This window comes from Telmatherina bonti (assembly GCF_933228915.1).
Source record: "Telmatherina bonti genome assembly, chromosome: 16".
In the NCBI taxonomy this organism is placed as follows: Eukaryota; Metazoa; Chordata; class Actinopteri; order Atheriniformes; family Telmatherinidae; genus Telmatherina; species Telmatherina bonti.
In genome coordinates, this window is record NC_136614.1 from 12,524,919 (window position 1) to 12,542,953 (window position 18,035).

Here is an 18,035-nt window from a genome sequence, read left to right on the forward strand (position 1 = left end):
ACAAACACAGTCACATCACAGAAAAATGGAGAAACCTCCGCATCAAACTGCATTCCCTTTAATTAACTCACAACGGTCCCTCTGGAGCAGACCAGGTGGATGAGGGTTCTGTACGACAGCTGCTGGCCGTCCGACATGCAGGCGGAACCGTCGGTAAACTCTAGTAACAGCCGGTCCCGTCCCTCTATGATCGGTCCTCGTTTGGAAACCCCCATGTTACTGACAGAGACGACCTCCTTTGGAGAGCCCTGAAACCACATCAGAGGAAGGACCTCTTAAAACTCTTCAGAAACCATTTCCACATGCATTGACTCACAAATGGTCATAAAATATACCCTGATGCTCAGTATATGAGGATAAATGACCAAACAGCAGACAAAAAGAGGAATAATTTGATTATAAATGTAAACTATAGGTTTGACAAGTGAATAAAGTTGTTATAAACAAGAGAGGCCACATTACACATGGCTGCAATAATTATGAAAGGGATTGTTTATAAACAAAAATCTCTGGACATATAAAATGGAAATAATCTATCCATCCATCTTCTGCCGCTTATCTGGGGTCGGGTCGCGGGGGCAGCAGTCTAAGCAGGGAAGCCCAGACTTCCCTCTCCCCAGCCCCATTTGCCAACTCTTTGGGGAGGATCCCGAGGCATTCCCAGGCCAGTTGGGAGATATAATCCGTCCAGCGTGTCCTGGGTCTTCCCCGGGGTCTCCTCCCAGAGGAACGTGCCTGAAACACCTCAAAAGGGAGGTCCAGGAGGCATCCTGACCAGATGCCCGAGCCACCTCAACTGGTTCCTCTCTATGCGGAGGAGCAGCGGCTCTACTCTGAGCCCCTCCCGGATGACCGAGCTCTTCACCCTATCTCTAAGGGAGAGCCCGGCCACCCTGCGGAGGAAACCCATTTCAGCCGCCTGTATACGAGATCTCGTTCTTTCGGTCACGACCCACAGCTCATGACCACAGGTGAGGGTAGGCAGCCACTTGAGACAGGACCTGACTCCCGACCCGGAGAGGGCAATCCACCCTATTCCGGCTGAGGACCATGGTTTCAGATTTGGAGGTGCTGATTCCCATCCCAGCTGCTTCACACTCGGCCGCGAATCGCTCAAGCAAGAGCTGGAGATCACGACCAGATGAAGCCAACAGGACCATGTCATCTGCATAAAGTAGAGACCCAATCCTGAGGCCACCAAGCCGGATCCCCTCAACACCTCGGCTGCGCCTAGAAATTCTGTCCATATAAGTTATGAACAGAATCGGTGATGAAGGGCAGCCTTGGCCCTTGTGGACCAAACTCTGACACCTGTCGTACAGGGACCGGACAGCTCACACAAGGGGGTCCAGAACCCCATACTCCTGGAGTACCCCCTACAAGAGCCCCCAGGGGACACGGTCGAATGCCTTCTCCAGCTCCACAAAGCACATGTAGACTGGTTGGGCAAACTCCCATGCCCCCTCCAAGACCCCAGAGAAGGTATAGAGTCGGTCCACTGCTCCGCGACCAGGACGAAAACCACACTGCTCCTCCTCAAGCTGAGATTCAACTATGCGGCGGAAAATGGAAATAAGTCGTAAAAAATAATCTGCTTGTGGAAACAGTTATTACTCTTTTGTCACCCAATATTACTCCTTCAATTGATTTTACAGCTTCTTGGCTGAACATTTGAGATTTGCAGGCTTTGTCATTCTATGAGGTACACAAGTAGAATGAACCTGTTGGGTTTTTATTTTGTCTTATGCAAGTATACTGCATAAATACACTGCAACAATGGACGCAGTATGAACCACAGACAAGGCAGAGGACGTTAAAGGTCATCGCGATGTATTTACCCACAATGCAATGCTACGTCAAATGCAGGAAGTAACTTTTTTTTTTGCAGTCCGCTTCCTGTATTTGGTCTGCTTGAAACGGGCCATGACTTGCGTTTGTAGGCGGACCGAGTCCGATTCTTTGGCATTCACATTTTCCCAAACGTAGCGAATTTTCCGAGCAAACTGACTCGGATTTGAATCAAAAAGGCTGATGTGAAGGTGTCCCGATTCTTTTTTCTTATCTTCTCTCACTGTGTTCTGTGGCGATGCTTAACCTCTCACCTGAGTGTACCTGTGGCTCTTGTCCAGACACCAGCTGCTGCTCTGCTAAACTCATGCTTTCTGTGCAGTCCAGTTTTATTCTGGCTGTCCTCACAGGACACCTAGCTGCATGCTGGGATATCCCCAGTACATATGCAGATGCTACTTAATTTTGCTTCACTAAACGATAGCAACCATTTCTACTTTCTGCTTGCTTACAGACCTGTTCAGTTATGTACTTCATCTCACAGACAGACGCATCGCGGTCGCAGCCTGGCACCGGGTTGATGGGCCGACATATGTTGATGTAGTACTTTTTCAGGTTGAGTGTATCAGACAAGTCCATCGCCTGCCAGTTCCTAATGGATGCAGGGTGTGACAGGCTGGAGGAGGAGGGAGACACAAAGCAGGTGATGAGGAGGAGGGCAGCTTATTGTTCAACATCTCACATCTTCTTGTGCTAGGTTTAGTTTTGCTTTTCCAAACGCGTCTGCTTGCTTTGGGGGAAGGTTGAAATAAAAACACGGTACCTGGATAAGTCATACTGGTCAAAAGTGTTGGGATCTGTCACCAAGCATTCATGAGGTCTTTCAGGACAGGCGTAGGATGTATACCAGCGGAAGTTATACGTGTAGTTGTCTTCGACCTGTATTCACAAAGAGAAAAATCAACAACATGTAGAGAGTGAGCTTTAACAGCTGAAGTAAAGAGGAAAGGGAAGGATTTTACCTGGAATACGGGTTTTCCGGGTCCAGCTTCCGGGTCACAGAGGAAGGAGATAAGAGTGGATCTCAGTGTGTGTTGCTTGTTGTTGTACTGGGAGCCGTTACTATAGGTCAGCTGGATCAGACCGTCGTAGTAGGATAGACGGGAGTTTGCCAGTCCAAGATTCCAGGAACTACAGAGTAAAGGCAAAAGGTATAAAAAAGATTCAGCTGGTAAATGTACTGCTGGGCAGATGTTTAGTAGGGCTGTGGCGATATGCTTTCGTCCCGATTCAATCCCGATTTTTTTAGGTACAGATTCGATTTAAATCGTGATTCTCACAATTCTTCAATTTTGCTGATTTTTGTAGATTAAAAACAAAAAAAATGTATAAAACTTATTTTTTGCTTGTTATTTTTCATGATTTCTATTAGAAAAAAACAACACAGTAGCCAGATCATCATTCTGTCTATATATCTATATGTCTTATATATCTGCTATAATGCCCAAGAAGTAAAAAGATCAATAAAAACAATAAAAATTACATCAATTTTAAAGTAGATACATTTTTTTTATTTGGAAAAAAAAACATATTTTTTAACAAAAAATCTATTTTAAAATTGTGAAGCAAAAAATCCTAATTTTCGATTTTTCGATTCGATTTTCCCACTCCTAGTGTTTAGGAGTGTGTGTTGTCATGCATGTGCCTCTGTTTTACCTCTTTTCAACCTGGCATGCTCCAGCATTATCAGGACATGTGCCGTATTTGACCGGAGCACAGACGTTGATGTAGTAGTCGTAGTTGTCACTGGTCAGGTTGTAGTAGCCGCCGTCGGATTTGCTGAGAGGCGAGAGGTCGAAGGAGAACCCTGCAGGTGTGTGAATGCATCAGAGGGAAATGAAACACTCAGCGGGACTGCTTTTACAAGATAAAATATCTCTAAATGACTCGCACGGTTTTCACACTACAGGTGTCGGCTTTAAACACCCCCCTCAAAGCAGGAGAGAAACTTCCACTAAGTTGTCCAGCTGACTTAAATACGAGGGTACACATTGTTTTTAACTTAAGGATTAAGACAGAAAACACTTTAAAGTTAGAGCAGAAGGTTTTAATGTTGTAACCTACAAATAAATTATGTCTGAAATCAGCTTCCAGTGAAAAAGACTGGAAATGGAACAGTTATGAGGTTTTATGTCTTTGAGATTGGGATAAAAATAAATAAATACTTAACAAAAAAGTTACATCAGCAAATAATTTTTTTTTTTTTTTCTTTCCCCATCTTTATACTTGTGCAGCTTCCTGCCTGTGACTTATGTTTAATTACAAACACATATCTTCTTGTATGCCTTTTTAAAAGTTATATTACCTTTATTCAACGCTGTTTTAAGTGTTTAAGTTTCATTCTGATCATCTAAACAGAGACAGCCTCGGCTCAGACCTGTGTGCATGGCACTGGCAATGTAAAATGTATAATGTATAAATAAAACAAATAAATGCCAACAGGCCACAGCAGCTTTAACTTCTTCCTTATCAGGTCATCAGTGGACTGAAGTATTTGTCTTTATCATTTAACGTTACAGCAAAGACACAACATCTCAGTCAGAAGGAGGCAGATTTATGACGATTTTCTTTCATTTCTGGTCTCACTGCTTTCTTCCAACATCTGTTTAGGTAGCTAACACTTCCAGACACTTCCCCCAAAAAGCTGTTTTTATATTACACCAGTGTTGTCTGGCAGAAGGATGTGGTGTTTGCTCTACAGAGGAGGGATTTTCCTTTTTCTGCAGGAGCCCGATGAGACCTTCACTCTTTAGTTCAACACCTCTTCTCGCGCTCAGACACAACTTCTCACACAGCAGGTGCAGCTTTTAATGTGTGATATTATTCCTCTGACTGCATTTGCAGAAGCAATTAAAAGGAAAAATATAACTTTGGATCTATTTATTTAATCATTACTGATTTTATCTTCTTCAGTTTACCGTATTAATGTTCAGACAGATGAAGCCTGGAGCCTCTTGGTTTATTTTCATGGATTAAAAAAAAACCTCAACACACATACATGTTAAATAACTCGTCTCATTATCTTTCAGAGGCGCTTATCAAGTTAAAGCACTGGTGACACTGTTCAAACTTGTTTGTGTTTGTCCTACCAGCATGAGGGTCCTCCACCCTGCAGTTGTCTCCCTGCGTCTTCGACAGGACGCACGCTGCGGCGGTGTACCACTCCAGCTCATAAACACACTGATCATCTGAAACGCTACGAAGCACAGGGGCACTCTCGAGATCTCCTGCAAGCAAGGTAAATACAAACAACATGAAAAAAGCAGAAGACGTCGAAACCAAACAAAATCTCAGATGAGCTCAGTAACAACTCATCTCATTAGTTGACCCACCTGGTTTGCATTTAAGTATCAGAATAGTTTGGATCCTCGTCTTCTTATTGGGACAGAAATTTCCATCAGTGTATACCAGCATGATGTCGTTTCCTACTGTTGTCTTCTGAGGGGATGAGAGGAAGCTTCCCAGGCTGATGGCACCTTTATTCTTATCTGGATTAGAGACACATAATCAGCTGCAATGCTCACCTTCACTTTCACAAAAACAGGATTTAAGAAATTACATGAAAGTCTTAACTGTAGGGTAATGTCAGATTATTCGAGTTTAATAATCTAAAATAATCAAATCCCATGAATAATTAGAGCTCTCCTTTCCTGCATGATAACGTACCCACGGCACAGATGGAGGCTTCCTCCGGGCAGCCAGCAGCACCTCCAGCTTGGATGACTTTGTGGCAGACGTTAAGGTAATAACGCGAGTCAGCCTTTGCAGACTTGACATCCACTGCCTCCCAGTTCTCAGTGAAATCAGACCCTGAAACATGACACACACACAACAATTTATCAGCTTGTTGGAAACAGTCAGCATGATGCTGAACAGATGCAACACTGAGAAGACAGAGGTTTCTCATAAACGGGTTTCAGATTTAATTTAATAGAAACAAGTTATTTATATACTTACTTTGATAAATGTTTTATTGCTTCAATGAATATGTCGATAAAAGTCTTTATACTACAGGTGGATTTAATCTGACTGAGAGCAAAAGGCTGATTTATGTTTCAGTGTTATGAATTGATCACATAAACTCACCAGGGTATCTTGTGAGAGGTGAGAGGTCATAGCGTTTTTTGCCATCGGAGACCCGACAAAGAAGATCCTCCTTCTCTTTGACGCAGGCAAAAGTCGTCTGCCAGTTGAAATAATAAGTGCAGTCCGTCTCCCCTCCAAACACAGGATTCCCTCGCCCGCCGTTAGCTGCAGGAGCACCACAAGAAAGGCGAAGGGCTTGGTTTGGTAACATAATTCAAATGACATTTCAAGTGTGACAAGTAGGTACATTTGATTACATTTTCTCCTTTCTATGGTCATAAAACAACAGCAGTTTTATTCTGTTGTACCAAAACAACAGCAGTTTATTCCATTTTACTGAAACAACAGCAGTTTTATTCTATTGTACCAAAACAACAGCAGTTTTATTCTATTTTACCAAATAAAGAGCAGTTTTATTCTGTTGTACCAAAACAACAGCAGTTTTATTCTATTGTACCAAAACAACAGCAGTTTTATTCTATTGTACCAAAACAACAGCAGTTTTATTCTATTTTACCAAATAAAGAGCAGTTTTATTCTATTGTACCAAAACAAGAGCAGTTTTATTCTATTGTACCAAAACTACAGCAGTTTTATTCTATTTTACCAAATAAAGAGCAGTTTTATTCTATTGTACCAAAACAACAGCAGTTTTATTCTATTGTACCAAAACAAGAGCAGTTTTATTCTCTTTTACCAACACAACAGCAGTTTTATTCTATTTCACCAAAAGAAGAGCAGTTTTATTCTCTTTTACCAACACAACAGCAGTTTTATTCTATTGTACCAAATAAAGAGCAGTTTTATTCTATTGTACCAAAACAACAGCAGTTTTATTCTATTTTACCAAATAAAGAGCAGTTTTATTCTATTTCACTAAAACAACAGCAGTTTTATTCTATTTCACTAAAACAACAGCAGTTTTATTCTATTTCACCAAAACAAGAGCAGTTATATTCTATTTTACCAAAACAACAGCAGTTTTATTCTATTTTACAGAATAAACAGCAGTTTTATTCTATTTCACCAAAACAACAGTAGTTTATTCCATTTTACTAAAACAAGAGCAGTTTTATTCTATTGTACCAAAACAACAGCAGTTTTATTCTATTGTACCAAAACAAGAGCAGTTTTATTCTATTTGACCAAAACACCAGTAGTTTTATTCTATTTTACCAAAACAAGAGCAGTTATATTCTATTTTACCAAAACAACAGCAGTTTTATTCTATTTTACAGAATAAACAGCAGTTTTATTCTATTTCACCAAAACAACAGTAGTTTATTCCATTTTACTAAAACAAGAGCAGTTTTATTCTATTGTACCAAAACAACAGCAGTTTTATTCTATTGTACCAAAACAAGAGCAGTTTTATTCTATTTGACCAAAACACCAGTAGTTTTATTCTATTTTACCAAAACAAGAGCAGTTATATTCTATTTTACCAAAACAACAGCAGTTTTATTCTATTTTACAGAATAAACAGCAGTTTTATTCTATTTCACCAAAACAACAGCAGTTTTATTCTATTGTACCAAAACAAGAGCAGTTTATTCCATTTTACTAAAACAAAAGCAGTTTTATTCTATTGTACCAAAACAACAGAAGTTTATTCTATTTTACCAAATAAACAGCATTTTATTCTATTTCACTAAAACAGCAGTTTTATTCTATTGTACCAAAACAACAGCAGTTTATTCCATTTTACTAAAACAACAGCAGTTTTATTCTATTGTACCAAAACAACAGCAGTTTATTCCATTTTACTAAAACAACAGCAGTTTTATTCTATTGTACCAAAACAACAGCAGTTTATTCCATTTTACTAAAACAAGAGCAGTTTTATTCTATTGTACCAAAACAAGAGCAGTTTTATTCTATTGTACCAAAACAACAGCAGTTTATTCCATTTTACTAAAACAACAGCAGTTTTATTCTATTGTACCAAAACAACAGCAGTTTATTCCATTTTACTAAAACAAGAGCAGTTTTATTCTATTGTACCAAAACAAGAGCAGTTTTATTCTATTGTACCAAAACAATGGTAGTTATATTTAATTTTACAGAAAGGACAGCAGTTTTATTCTATTTTACCAAAACGACAGCAGTTTTATTCCATTTTACCAAAACAACAGCAGTTTTATTCCATTTTACCAAATAAACAGCAGTTTTATTCTATTTTACCAAAACAACAGCAGTTTTTTTCTATTTCACCAAAACAAGAGCAGTTTTATTCTATTTTACCAAAACAAGAGCAGTTTTATTCTATTTCACCAAAACAAGAGCAGTTTTATTCTATTTCACCAAATAAACAGCAGTTTTATTCTATTTGACCAAAACAACAGCAGTTTTATTCTATTTCACCAAAAGAAGAGCAGTTTTATTCTATTTCACCAAAACAAGAGCAGTTTTATTCTATTTCACCAAATAAACAGCAGTTTTATTCTATTTGACCAAAACAACAGCAGTTTTATTCTATTTCACCAAAAGAAGAGCAGTTTTATTCTATTTCACCAAATAAACAGCAGTTTTATTCTATTTTACCAAAACAAGAGCAGTTTTATTCTATTTCACCAAAACAAGAGCAGTTTTATTCTATTTCACCAAAACAAGAGCAGTTTTATTCTATTTCACCAAATAAACAGCAGTTTTATTCTATTTTACCAAAACAACAGCAGTTTTATTCTATTTCACCAAAACAAGAGCAGTTTTATTCTATTTCACCAAATAAACAGCAGTTTTATTCTATTTTACCAAAACAAGAGCAGTTTTATTCTGTTTCACCAAAACAAGAGCAGTTTTATTCTATTTCACCAAATAAACAGCAGTTTTATTCTATTTCACCAAAAGAAGAGCAGTTTTATTCTATTTCACCAAATAAACAGCAGTTTTATTCTATTTTACCAAAACAACAGCAGTTTTATTCTATTTCACCAAATAAACAGCAGTTTTATTCTATTGTACCAAAACAACAGCAGTTTTATTCTATTTTACCAGGTAAAACCCCTGAGAAGAACTTGGTTTTTATCTTCAATACAGAGATCCCTGCTTGGATTCTTTCTACAACCACTAGATGTAGCCAATCTGATCCGTTTCAATGTTTTTACCAGTGAGTTCCTTGTAATGATGCACAAAAGCAGATTAAATTGTTCAGTAAAAGTCGTCTACTGATGACAGCCATTTGAAATGTGTCTCACATGCAGTCTTGTTGCACTGAAAGTTGATGATGGTCATTCGCTGGAAACCAGAGGAGCATCTGGTGCCATCTGGATAGATCAGAGTCAGATCTCCATCTGAATATCTGCAAAGGAGCAAAGCACAGGGAGGGACGGGGAGGTTTAATTCATTGTAAAAAAATTAATTAGTGGCTTAAAATCATGGAAATGTTGTGCAGATCATTGCTGGGAAATTAATAAATATTGTTTGCATCAAGTAAAATACAGCAACCACTTCAACCAAAAAAATATGATCAAATCTGAAAATATAATGCATACCCAAAAAGCTTACCCTGAAATCTACTTTTACAACAACACAGTGATTTATTTTAAGTGTTAAATAGTGTTTCATCTAAAATAAACTACCATAGACATCTAAAAGAGCTTTACACTAAAACATCTGCACAGCATTATGACCAACAATATGTTGCCAATGCGGCTCAGTTCCATATTAAATTAGTAGAAATTCAATCATGCACGTCAAATACACCATTTATAACACATAACTGTTTTACTTCTTACATGCACACATTCTGACCTCCACTACACATATTTATCCTTCAACAGCCTGATCTACTGTTTGGTAAAACAATTCAGTTTTCAGTGATTACAACAAATATAAGTAAATTTTTTTGGAAATAAACCTGCTTGCATCTACATCCCTAACACTTTGTTTGGGTGTGAAATAATATAAGTAAACATAAACTTATTGAGTTGCATGTAAACAACCGGTAAATATAAGATCAATAAGATCAAATGATAGTAAATTGACAACATATATATTTAATAATCAATAATTATGCATAAAAATAATATAAATTACAGTACAAATTAAAGTGTACAATAAAAGTATAAATCATCTCAGTCATTTCTTAAAAAAACATTTGTTATTATAATTTTAATAAAGAAAATGGCAAAGAAACATGAAAATAAAAGGGTTCAAAATTTGGGGGGAAAAAATCCATTAAAAAAAAAAAAAAAAATACAGTAAAAGATAAATAATTTAGAAGGACCTGAAGTCTTCGGACTTACTCTGCAAAACCTTCACGTCTTCACAAGTTTTCAGAGTTTATTTAGTTGTGGAATTCACCAAATTTGCTGACATAATTACAAGTTACATCTTTTCTTTTCAGACAGTTAAAAGGAAAATGTGATATTTAAAGTATAAACAAGTAAAATCCTACGCTGATACTTCCTGTTACGGGGCTTATTCACTAAACCAAATGTTGCATGAATGAGAAAACTGTTAAGTTGTCTGATAGTTTGGTCTGTGTGAGCGTGTGTGTGTGTGTGTGTGTGTGTGTGTGTGTGCGCACAGTGACTTTGAACTGATATGCAAACAAACCATTCACTTCTCTAACCTGGAAGTGTCACATGACTCAGAAAACACACACATACTTGCAAATATTACCTTAATGTTTGGTTCTCATATTTTCCAGCAACTTTGTTCAAGTCTCCGGACTTCTTCACCTGGCAGGACGAAATGGAGGTGTCTTCTCCACATTCACTAGTGGGGACCTTTCCACACACATTGAGGTAGTAGATGTAGCTGTTGTCACCTTCACTGGGCCCGGAGTGGGCATAGTAAGGCTGATCTGAAGCTGAATACAGAAACACATGGTGGCATATTAATTATCACCCATTTCACTGTACGATATCTGAAGTCATCACTGATTGGACTAGTTAGTGTCTAATCTGGGCTTTACCATGTAAAGTCAGATAAGGTTATGTTTGTTTTCTTCATAAAAATATCCATTAACAGAGTAGGTACAGCATATAATGGTTAATGTTGGAGTGAGGTTTAGAGGAGCTGATTTGCAAGGTTAAGGTAATCTTGGAGCTACTTCATCTATTGAGCCAACATTTGTTTGATTCCTGGCTCCATTCCTGCATTTTAAATGACTTTAATACAAGATTTTGAATCCCAAGATGCTTCTGCTTTGACAAAGGCAGAAAACAGCTGTAAAAGTCCAGTAAGTACACTTTACTCATGGCTGCTGATTGTATTTAAATCTGTCTCTTCAGCCAAATCCTCACAATGAGATTCTGTATTCTTTCACTGCTTCAACCTTAACACAGTTCACCACAGCCTGATCAGTGCTTGTGGTTAGCTGGTATACTGCATACACAGAGCTTCCACGGTGTGTGACAGCAAGTGGAAAATGACTTTTCTATTTCGAACAATGAATCAACAATAAAACCAGGAAGGTCTGGTTTTACTCATGCAGAACTTCCTCTAACTGGGAAGAGAAGAACAGCTCTATGAGGAAAAACATGTGCAGTTTGAAAATGTAATTATTTGTAATATGCATGGAATTAATCCAAACATAAATGTATTTGAGATAACTTTAAAAGTATTTTCATCATCATTGTGTCAAATTTCCCCTAAAAACACACTAGAAACAAACTAGTCAAGAAGGTCAAGTCGGACTTTATGACTACAAGGATGTACACAGTCAGACGCTTCTCAACATCCTCTTTAACATCTGTAAGGCTTTAACTATCAAACTGAATTATGCGTGTCATTTTTATTTGAGATAAGAATGACTGGAAATGATTGACAAATTTCAGGCCGACCCCCCTCTGATAGGAGGAGTTTTCCTGAGCCACGGTTCGGTACCAGATGATACCATATATGATGATTCAGGATTTGTCCTTTAGTCAAAAGTATGAACTACTTACAGCTCAGTTTGAGTGGTGTAAGGTCGATGGAGATGTCATGCTGTTCGCTGGTCAGTTTGCAGGTATGGCTCTCCAGATAGTCTCTGTGACAAGCATATTCAGTCACCCACTCCACCTCATAGCGACAGTTTGAACTGGCTACCATCTTCGGTGTGCTGCCCTATAAAGTAAAGAAAAGGAACAAACATCATCGCATTTGGACCAAAACACAAGACATGAAAATGAGATTTAAGTGAAAGAAAGAGAAGGAACATTTCTGCATGACCTACCAAATGCCTGCTTGATGGACAGATGAGCGTGATGGTGACGGCAGGTTCATGATCTTTACAAAACTCCGGACGGATTGCGTCACCACTCACGTTATAATGCAACCTCAAACTAGCGGGGATATGACACAAAAACCAGAAAAAGAAAAGTTTCGTCGATTTTTTGATAAAAGATCATTTCAATTTTCTTTTATTCACTTATTTCCTGTAGTCAAAAAAGTTCAATAAGCATCTTTTAAACACATCCAGATGAGGCTAAAACTAAAGCAACAGAATCTAATCTTTATTCTAATGAAAAGCTCCACATCTCTTCCCTATTCGCCTTTTATAGATAACGCTTGAGGAGCTTTCTTATGTTAAACAGAAAGTTTGCAATAATTATAAAAAGGTACCTGTCACTGGAAACCAGTTCCAGCTGTGCTGTAGGGGAGCCCATGTTGAAGGCCTCCTGACCGGTGATGAGGCAGGCTGCAGACCCCTCTGGACATGTTTTATCTGGGATGTCTGAGACGGTTAAGACAGACATGAGACACATGTAGGATAAAATGTGGCATTTTTAACCCAAGCAGAGATTTATTTGATGGATATTCAAGTGTAGCTAATATATTATTATACAATTAGGTTATTAGGTCAGGTTTACATTCATGACAACCTTTTTTTTTTAATTTTTTTTTTTTTTACTCTTCCGTTAACAAGTAATTTAATCCCAAACTTTGGCATAATTGGAGGTGTGTCCTTTTGATTGCCAGGTACCCAAAAACAAGAAGGCAGAGCAAAGCACAACCATTAATAAGTACGTTTTTATGATCTATGAAATATTTTAATCATTGACCTCCGACTTTGTTACATCCGGCACTTTTAAAAGTTCATGATGACGGAGAAATGAAGGACACGTCAACTTTTCAACCAAGTTTTCAATGAAACCATCATCCTTTTGGATACTGCTCGGGTTTTTATGTTTTGTTTTTAAAGTATTGCCTTACACTGAAAGTTATAACCACAACAATCCAACAGCTGCTTTACGGTACTTGTTTGTAATTGTTTAGTTTAACCTCCACAGTAGCAACACAGTTCTCTGTGCCAGTAACCTTGTTGTTCTGATTCTTTATCAATCCAGGACTGTGATGTGGACAAAGAGATTGAATTGTCAGCAGGCTGTGTACGTTTCTCCTTGTTTATCTCTGTTTTCCTCCTGTAAACATGATCCAGCTCTTTATAATCCTCGTTCCTTTCATTCTCCGTTTTATCAAATCTAATCAAACATCCATGACATGCACGCTTGCTCGGCGACTTACTGAGACTTCGGCAGATGTTGATGTAGAAATCGATGTCGTCGTCTCCGTCATCCACCAGATAACCATTCTTCCCCTTGATCAGGGGGCTGAGGTCATGCTTTTTACCGTCTGAGTCAAACGCGTAGCAAGGCACCTGCACACAGAGGAGGATGGACATTAAAGCACTAACATATTATCAGTATCTGATTTAGAGGCATGAAGCTTCCAGCAAACATTTTAATATTTTTCAGGGGGGGCGTTTAATAAAATTAAAAATCATGTTATAAAATAGATGATAAACACATTTTGTTTAAAAAAAGAAATTCAGCTAAAAATGTTTGTACTAATGAGAAGCTAAAGGAGCGAGGTGAATTTATTTCACACATTCTTGTCATCATTCCAGCTGACATTAACCCCATCATTATGAAAGCATGTGACACGCTGTCTGCACCACGTGGAGAACTTCCTTAACTGACACGCCGTTAGAAAACTTCATATTTCCTCTCATTTGCCACATTTGTTCTGATGAACTAACAGATGCGGGTACGGTTTCATTTTTAGAAACATCTGAGTCAGACAGCTAGTTTCTTCACTCACTTCCTTATGTGGCTTGAATTTGTCTTTCTTGCAGGCGGTGTAGGTCTTCCACTCAAAGTAATGCACACACTGAGAGACTGCAACGAACTCTGGAGTCCCCTGCAGCACACAAACAAAGAATCATGCACATTTTCAAGGCTGAAAAACAAACACATAAAATTGACACTTTAAAAAGCAAGTTATTCACAGCGGTTTCTGCCTATTTATTTAATACAGAGGATAAAGGGCAGGATTTACTGTATTCTTTTCAATTTGGCAGGATAAAAAATGATCTAATTACAAACATTTACTGCTGAATACCTCTCAGTACTGACAGTGTTGTGTTTAATTTTACGCAGTATTGTGTTGCATTTTTGCTGACACTTGAACTGTTTAAACTTACTCCGTTATAAAACAGACAAGATTAATTTAGTTTTATCCTCATTGTCTTACTGAATAGGACCAATAAAAGATCATTTATCCATAGACTTGAATTTAAAGTTACAACCAAAAAAAACTAAACATCAGGATTTATTCCGCTTAAACACATCAGATAATTTTAGAAAATTCAAATTAAGACTTAAATATAGTAAAATAATTTTAGAATTTAGATTAAACTCTGGCAGAAAAAGTTATATTGCAATAATAAGAATTTATTTAATAAACATTCTATATCTGGAGGCACTCTATGTATTTTTCCCCAATGAACAAGCTTAATGTATCACTGGTGAGTTTTGTATAAAATACATTAAAAATCAAAGTCATACTAGTAATTATCTGTAGATGTGGTGTTACTAAAACGTTTTTATGAAACCGTTTATGATTATGGCAGAGTATTAGTAAAGTGAAAATCTGTATTGTTGCAACAGACACAAAATTTTCAGTGACTTCAACAGGAAATGCTGCTTTGGTGGCAACCCACCGCTCAATTTAACCCAAAACCACCCATACACCCCAACACACTCAGTATAGGCATAAGAAGCATGAGGTGAGTCATTTCTCTACATCATTTCCATTCCATCAGTCTAAGTTAAACACAGTTCTAGATAATTCCAGAGAAAATGTTGGTAATATCGGTTTTAGAGACGCTCTGTGACTTATTGTGGGTTTGATGTTGGTTAAAACATTAGTCTGGTGTCTATTCACGAGAAAAGAAAACACTTCTTTGAAGTCAAAACTAGTTAAATACAGATATTGTTAAATTATAATTCAGTAATGTTTCATCAGCGTTGCACCAAGCATCAACCACATTATCAGGCTGTATCTACATACACTCAAACAAAGCTGAAGATTGTGTCATTTCATAACATTTAACAGTAGTATTGAACCAGATCTTAACTTCGTTGTATAACATTTACATTTCTGTTAATAAAACCAGATAATTACTTCATACACAGCATATTCTTGGGCTTAGAGGAAATTCATGGAACACAAAACAGCCAAATGTCAAACATTTCATTTAGCTCACAGGTGACAACCTCCAGTCCGCGAGGGCCAATATCCTGCAGGTTTTTGTTGTTTCCATGCTCCAACACACCTCACCTAAATGAATGAATAAGCTGACTAGAAGCTGTTGAATCCATTTGATTTGAATCAGGTGCGTTGGATCCATAGACCGTATCAGGAAGATGGATGGAGCCTCCGGCAGTTAAAAGTGAAGCATATGCGAAAGTGAATAAACTGCAGTTCCCCCTTCGTCCACTAGGGGCTCCAAAACAGAGAAAATCCCCATAGACTCCCGTGTTAAAAAGACCAACTTCACAGCAGAAATAAACATGTTTACAGCCTGGTTTAAAAATCCAATTTAGGTTTAATAGGTCATGTTTGCCTTCATGACAACTATGGGGGAAGTGATTTTTTTTCTAATTCGCACGTTTAAAAGTAATTCAATCTCGAAATTCGGCATATTTAGGGGCGATTGATTGACAGGTACCGATCTTCAAGTCAGAAGAACGTAGAACAACCGCGGTTTTTAGCCGATTAACAACGTAACTTAGCTTTAGCCCGCTTCGTTAGCTGGTTAGCTCCTGTTATCTCCGGGTTAGCTCAGTTAGCTCTTAGCTACATGCAGCTCGGAGTTCGCTCGATGTCAATCATCCACCATGACGCTCACAGCTCCCCTTTCAGCTCCACCTCTTTGCCCGTATTTGTGTTTTCCTTGCGAGATGACGCGCATGCCTCTGCCAAGATGGCGATGGTAGGAACCGCCCACCGAGCTTCAATTCAGCTCTTCAGGAACCTATGGGTGACGTCGCAGAGGCTCCATCCACCTTTTTCATGGTTGGTGCAGGGAAACAACAAAAACCAGCCGGATACCGGCCCTCGACACTAGAGTTTGACACCTCTGATTTAGCCTAACAGCGTCTTGCAAAGGGATCACACAAGCTTCTTGGAACAAATTATTTAAGGGACATATTACAAGTTTACTCTCCTGTTTCCTCATACAAGTCACAGACACAGCTAAATGTACACAACGGTGTGAAAGGGGCATCTTGTATGCTTCATTCTATAACAGGTCACACTACAGCTTGTTGCATCCTCCACGAGAAGCGACAACTTTTTTGTTTTTCTCGAGGCCACAAGAATATTGGTGTCATTTTGTTCTCGCAGACGTGTTTGGAGACATTTCTCGACACATCAGGCTAGCAGAACTTTTTCTTGTGGGGAAGTATCGTGTGATTGGATGGACATTTGAGGTGGGCGTGGTTAACACAGAAAAGTATGAGGCGGACAGATGCTGCTTTCGCATTTTTCCTGTTGCAGGTAAAATGGATTGTTTTGATAAAACAGCTGATCGAGGTGGTGAGAAAGTATGAACATTTTTACATGTGGCAAGAAATCACCTGACATGACAAATAAGATCAAATAAGACATCAGTGCCATCTAACACACTTATTCATGTTCATATATTCAACTACTTAAAGCTGGAGTAGGTAATGTTGCTCAGTGATTTTTTTTTTCTTTTACTCTGGGTGAAGTGGTTCCTCGTCCTGATAGTAGTCTATACATTTTGTAATCATGAACAATAAGAAATATAGTTAGACCCCTCAGTTTACTGTAAATCTGTAAAAACTCTGACCAATCCAAACGTTCGGACCCAAATAAAGTTGTTAATTTCTTATATTTCATAAGCTTCTTCTCCCGGCTCCCCTCATCCCCCTCCAGCAGCGCATACCTGATAGCCACACCCTGCATATAAACAGCGTGTCAGGATGAAAGTACAAAGTAGTGAAGAAGAAACTCGGAAGGCAAACATGGCTGAGAAAATGCAGGAAGGATTTCCCGACCCGGCTCGGTTTATTTGCCTCCTCCTGCTAAACAGCCGAGAAAGAGGAAATTGTTGGTGAAAAAAACTGAAAATAAAAAAGCCTTGGATCACGCAAGGAGCAAAACCAGAGGAGGAGTAGCCAAGGCAGGGCTCTACTTTCACAGGCTAGCTCTCCAACATTACCGACCCCAGCCCTGGAATTAACATAAATTTTGGTATTGGGGACGGCTGTAGCTAAGGAGGAGGAGCAGTCATCTTTCAACATGAAAGTTGGGAGATTGATTTCAGGCTTTCCCTGACTACATGCCAAAGAGTCCTGGGGCAAGAAACTGAACCCCAAGTTGACCCCCTCAATGTGCCTATCAATGTAGGAGTGTGTAGTATGAGTGTGTGTATGAATGGGTGAATATGAAACGTAGTGTAAAGCGCTTTGAGTGGTTGGTATGACTGGAAAAGCGCTATATAAGTACAAGTCCATCCACTGATTGTGCATCTTTATTTTATTTATCAAAATAATATATCTGGATTTCACAGATCAGTCATGACATTGGGACCATTTAGCTAATACAGAGGAGGACGTCTTCATGTCAACAGAGGAGCCATAAAGGTTATAAATCATTGTGTGGATAGAGAACAGATGCTGACATGTGCTGTCTGGTAGAGAAACAGTAGCAACAGATCCTTTGGGGTCATGGGGACAGGGTCTGGGTGGACTGCTCTTTCTTCCCACAGAGGCCTTCAGATTGGCATGTGGCGAATTTTGAGAGACTGGATGAACTGCTCAAGCTTGTTACATACTGGGAGAAGCAAGAACTGTGTT

The 18,035-nt window shown here is 38.6% G+C and overlaps 1 protein-coding gene across 1 annotated transcript in view; it reads right to left on the bottom strand.

The window, feature by feature from the left end:
- Positions 1-18,035, bottom strand: part of igf2r (insulin-like growth factor 2 receptor) — a 57,357-nt gene that overhangs the window by 28,389 nt on the left and 10,933 nt on the right. The window contains exons 4-19 of the mRNA XM_079255010.1: positions 13,969-14,067; positions 13,393-13,525; positions 12,490-12,601; positions 12,101-12,209; positions 11,832-11,991; positions 10,561-10,750; positions 9,132-9,235; positions 5,935-6,099; positions 5,515-5,658; positions 5,181-5,336; positions 4,938-5,075; positions 3,505-3,655; positions 2,811-2,979; positions 2,612-2,727; positions 2,305-2,464; positions 72-248 (exon numbers count right to left, since the gene is read on the bottom strand). Of these exons, the coding sequence (XP_079111136.1) occupies positions 72-248; positions 2,305-2,464; positions 2,612-2,727; positions 2,811-2,979; positions 3,505-3,655; positions 4,938-5,075; positions 5,181-5,336; positions 5,515-5,658; positions 5,935-6,099; positions 9,132-9,235; positions 10,561-10,750; positions 11,832-11,991; positions 12,101-12,209; positions 12,490-12,601; positions 13,393-13,525; positions 13,969-14,067 (2,283 nt within the window). The remainder of the gene's footprint in view (positions 1-71; positions 249-2,304; positions 2,465-2,611; positions 2,728-2,810; positions 2,980-3,504; positions 3,656-4,937; positions 5,076-5,180; positions 5,337-5,514; positions 5,659-5,934; positions 6,100-9,131; positions 9,236-10,560; positions 10,751-11,831; positions 11,992-12,100; positions 12,210-12,489; positions 12,602-13,392; positions 13,526-13,968; positions 14,068-18,035) is intronic.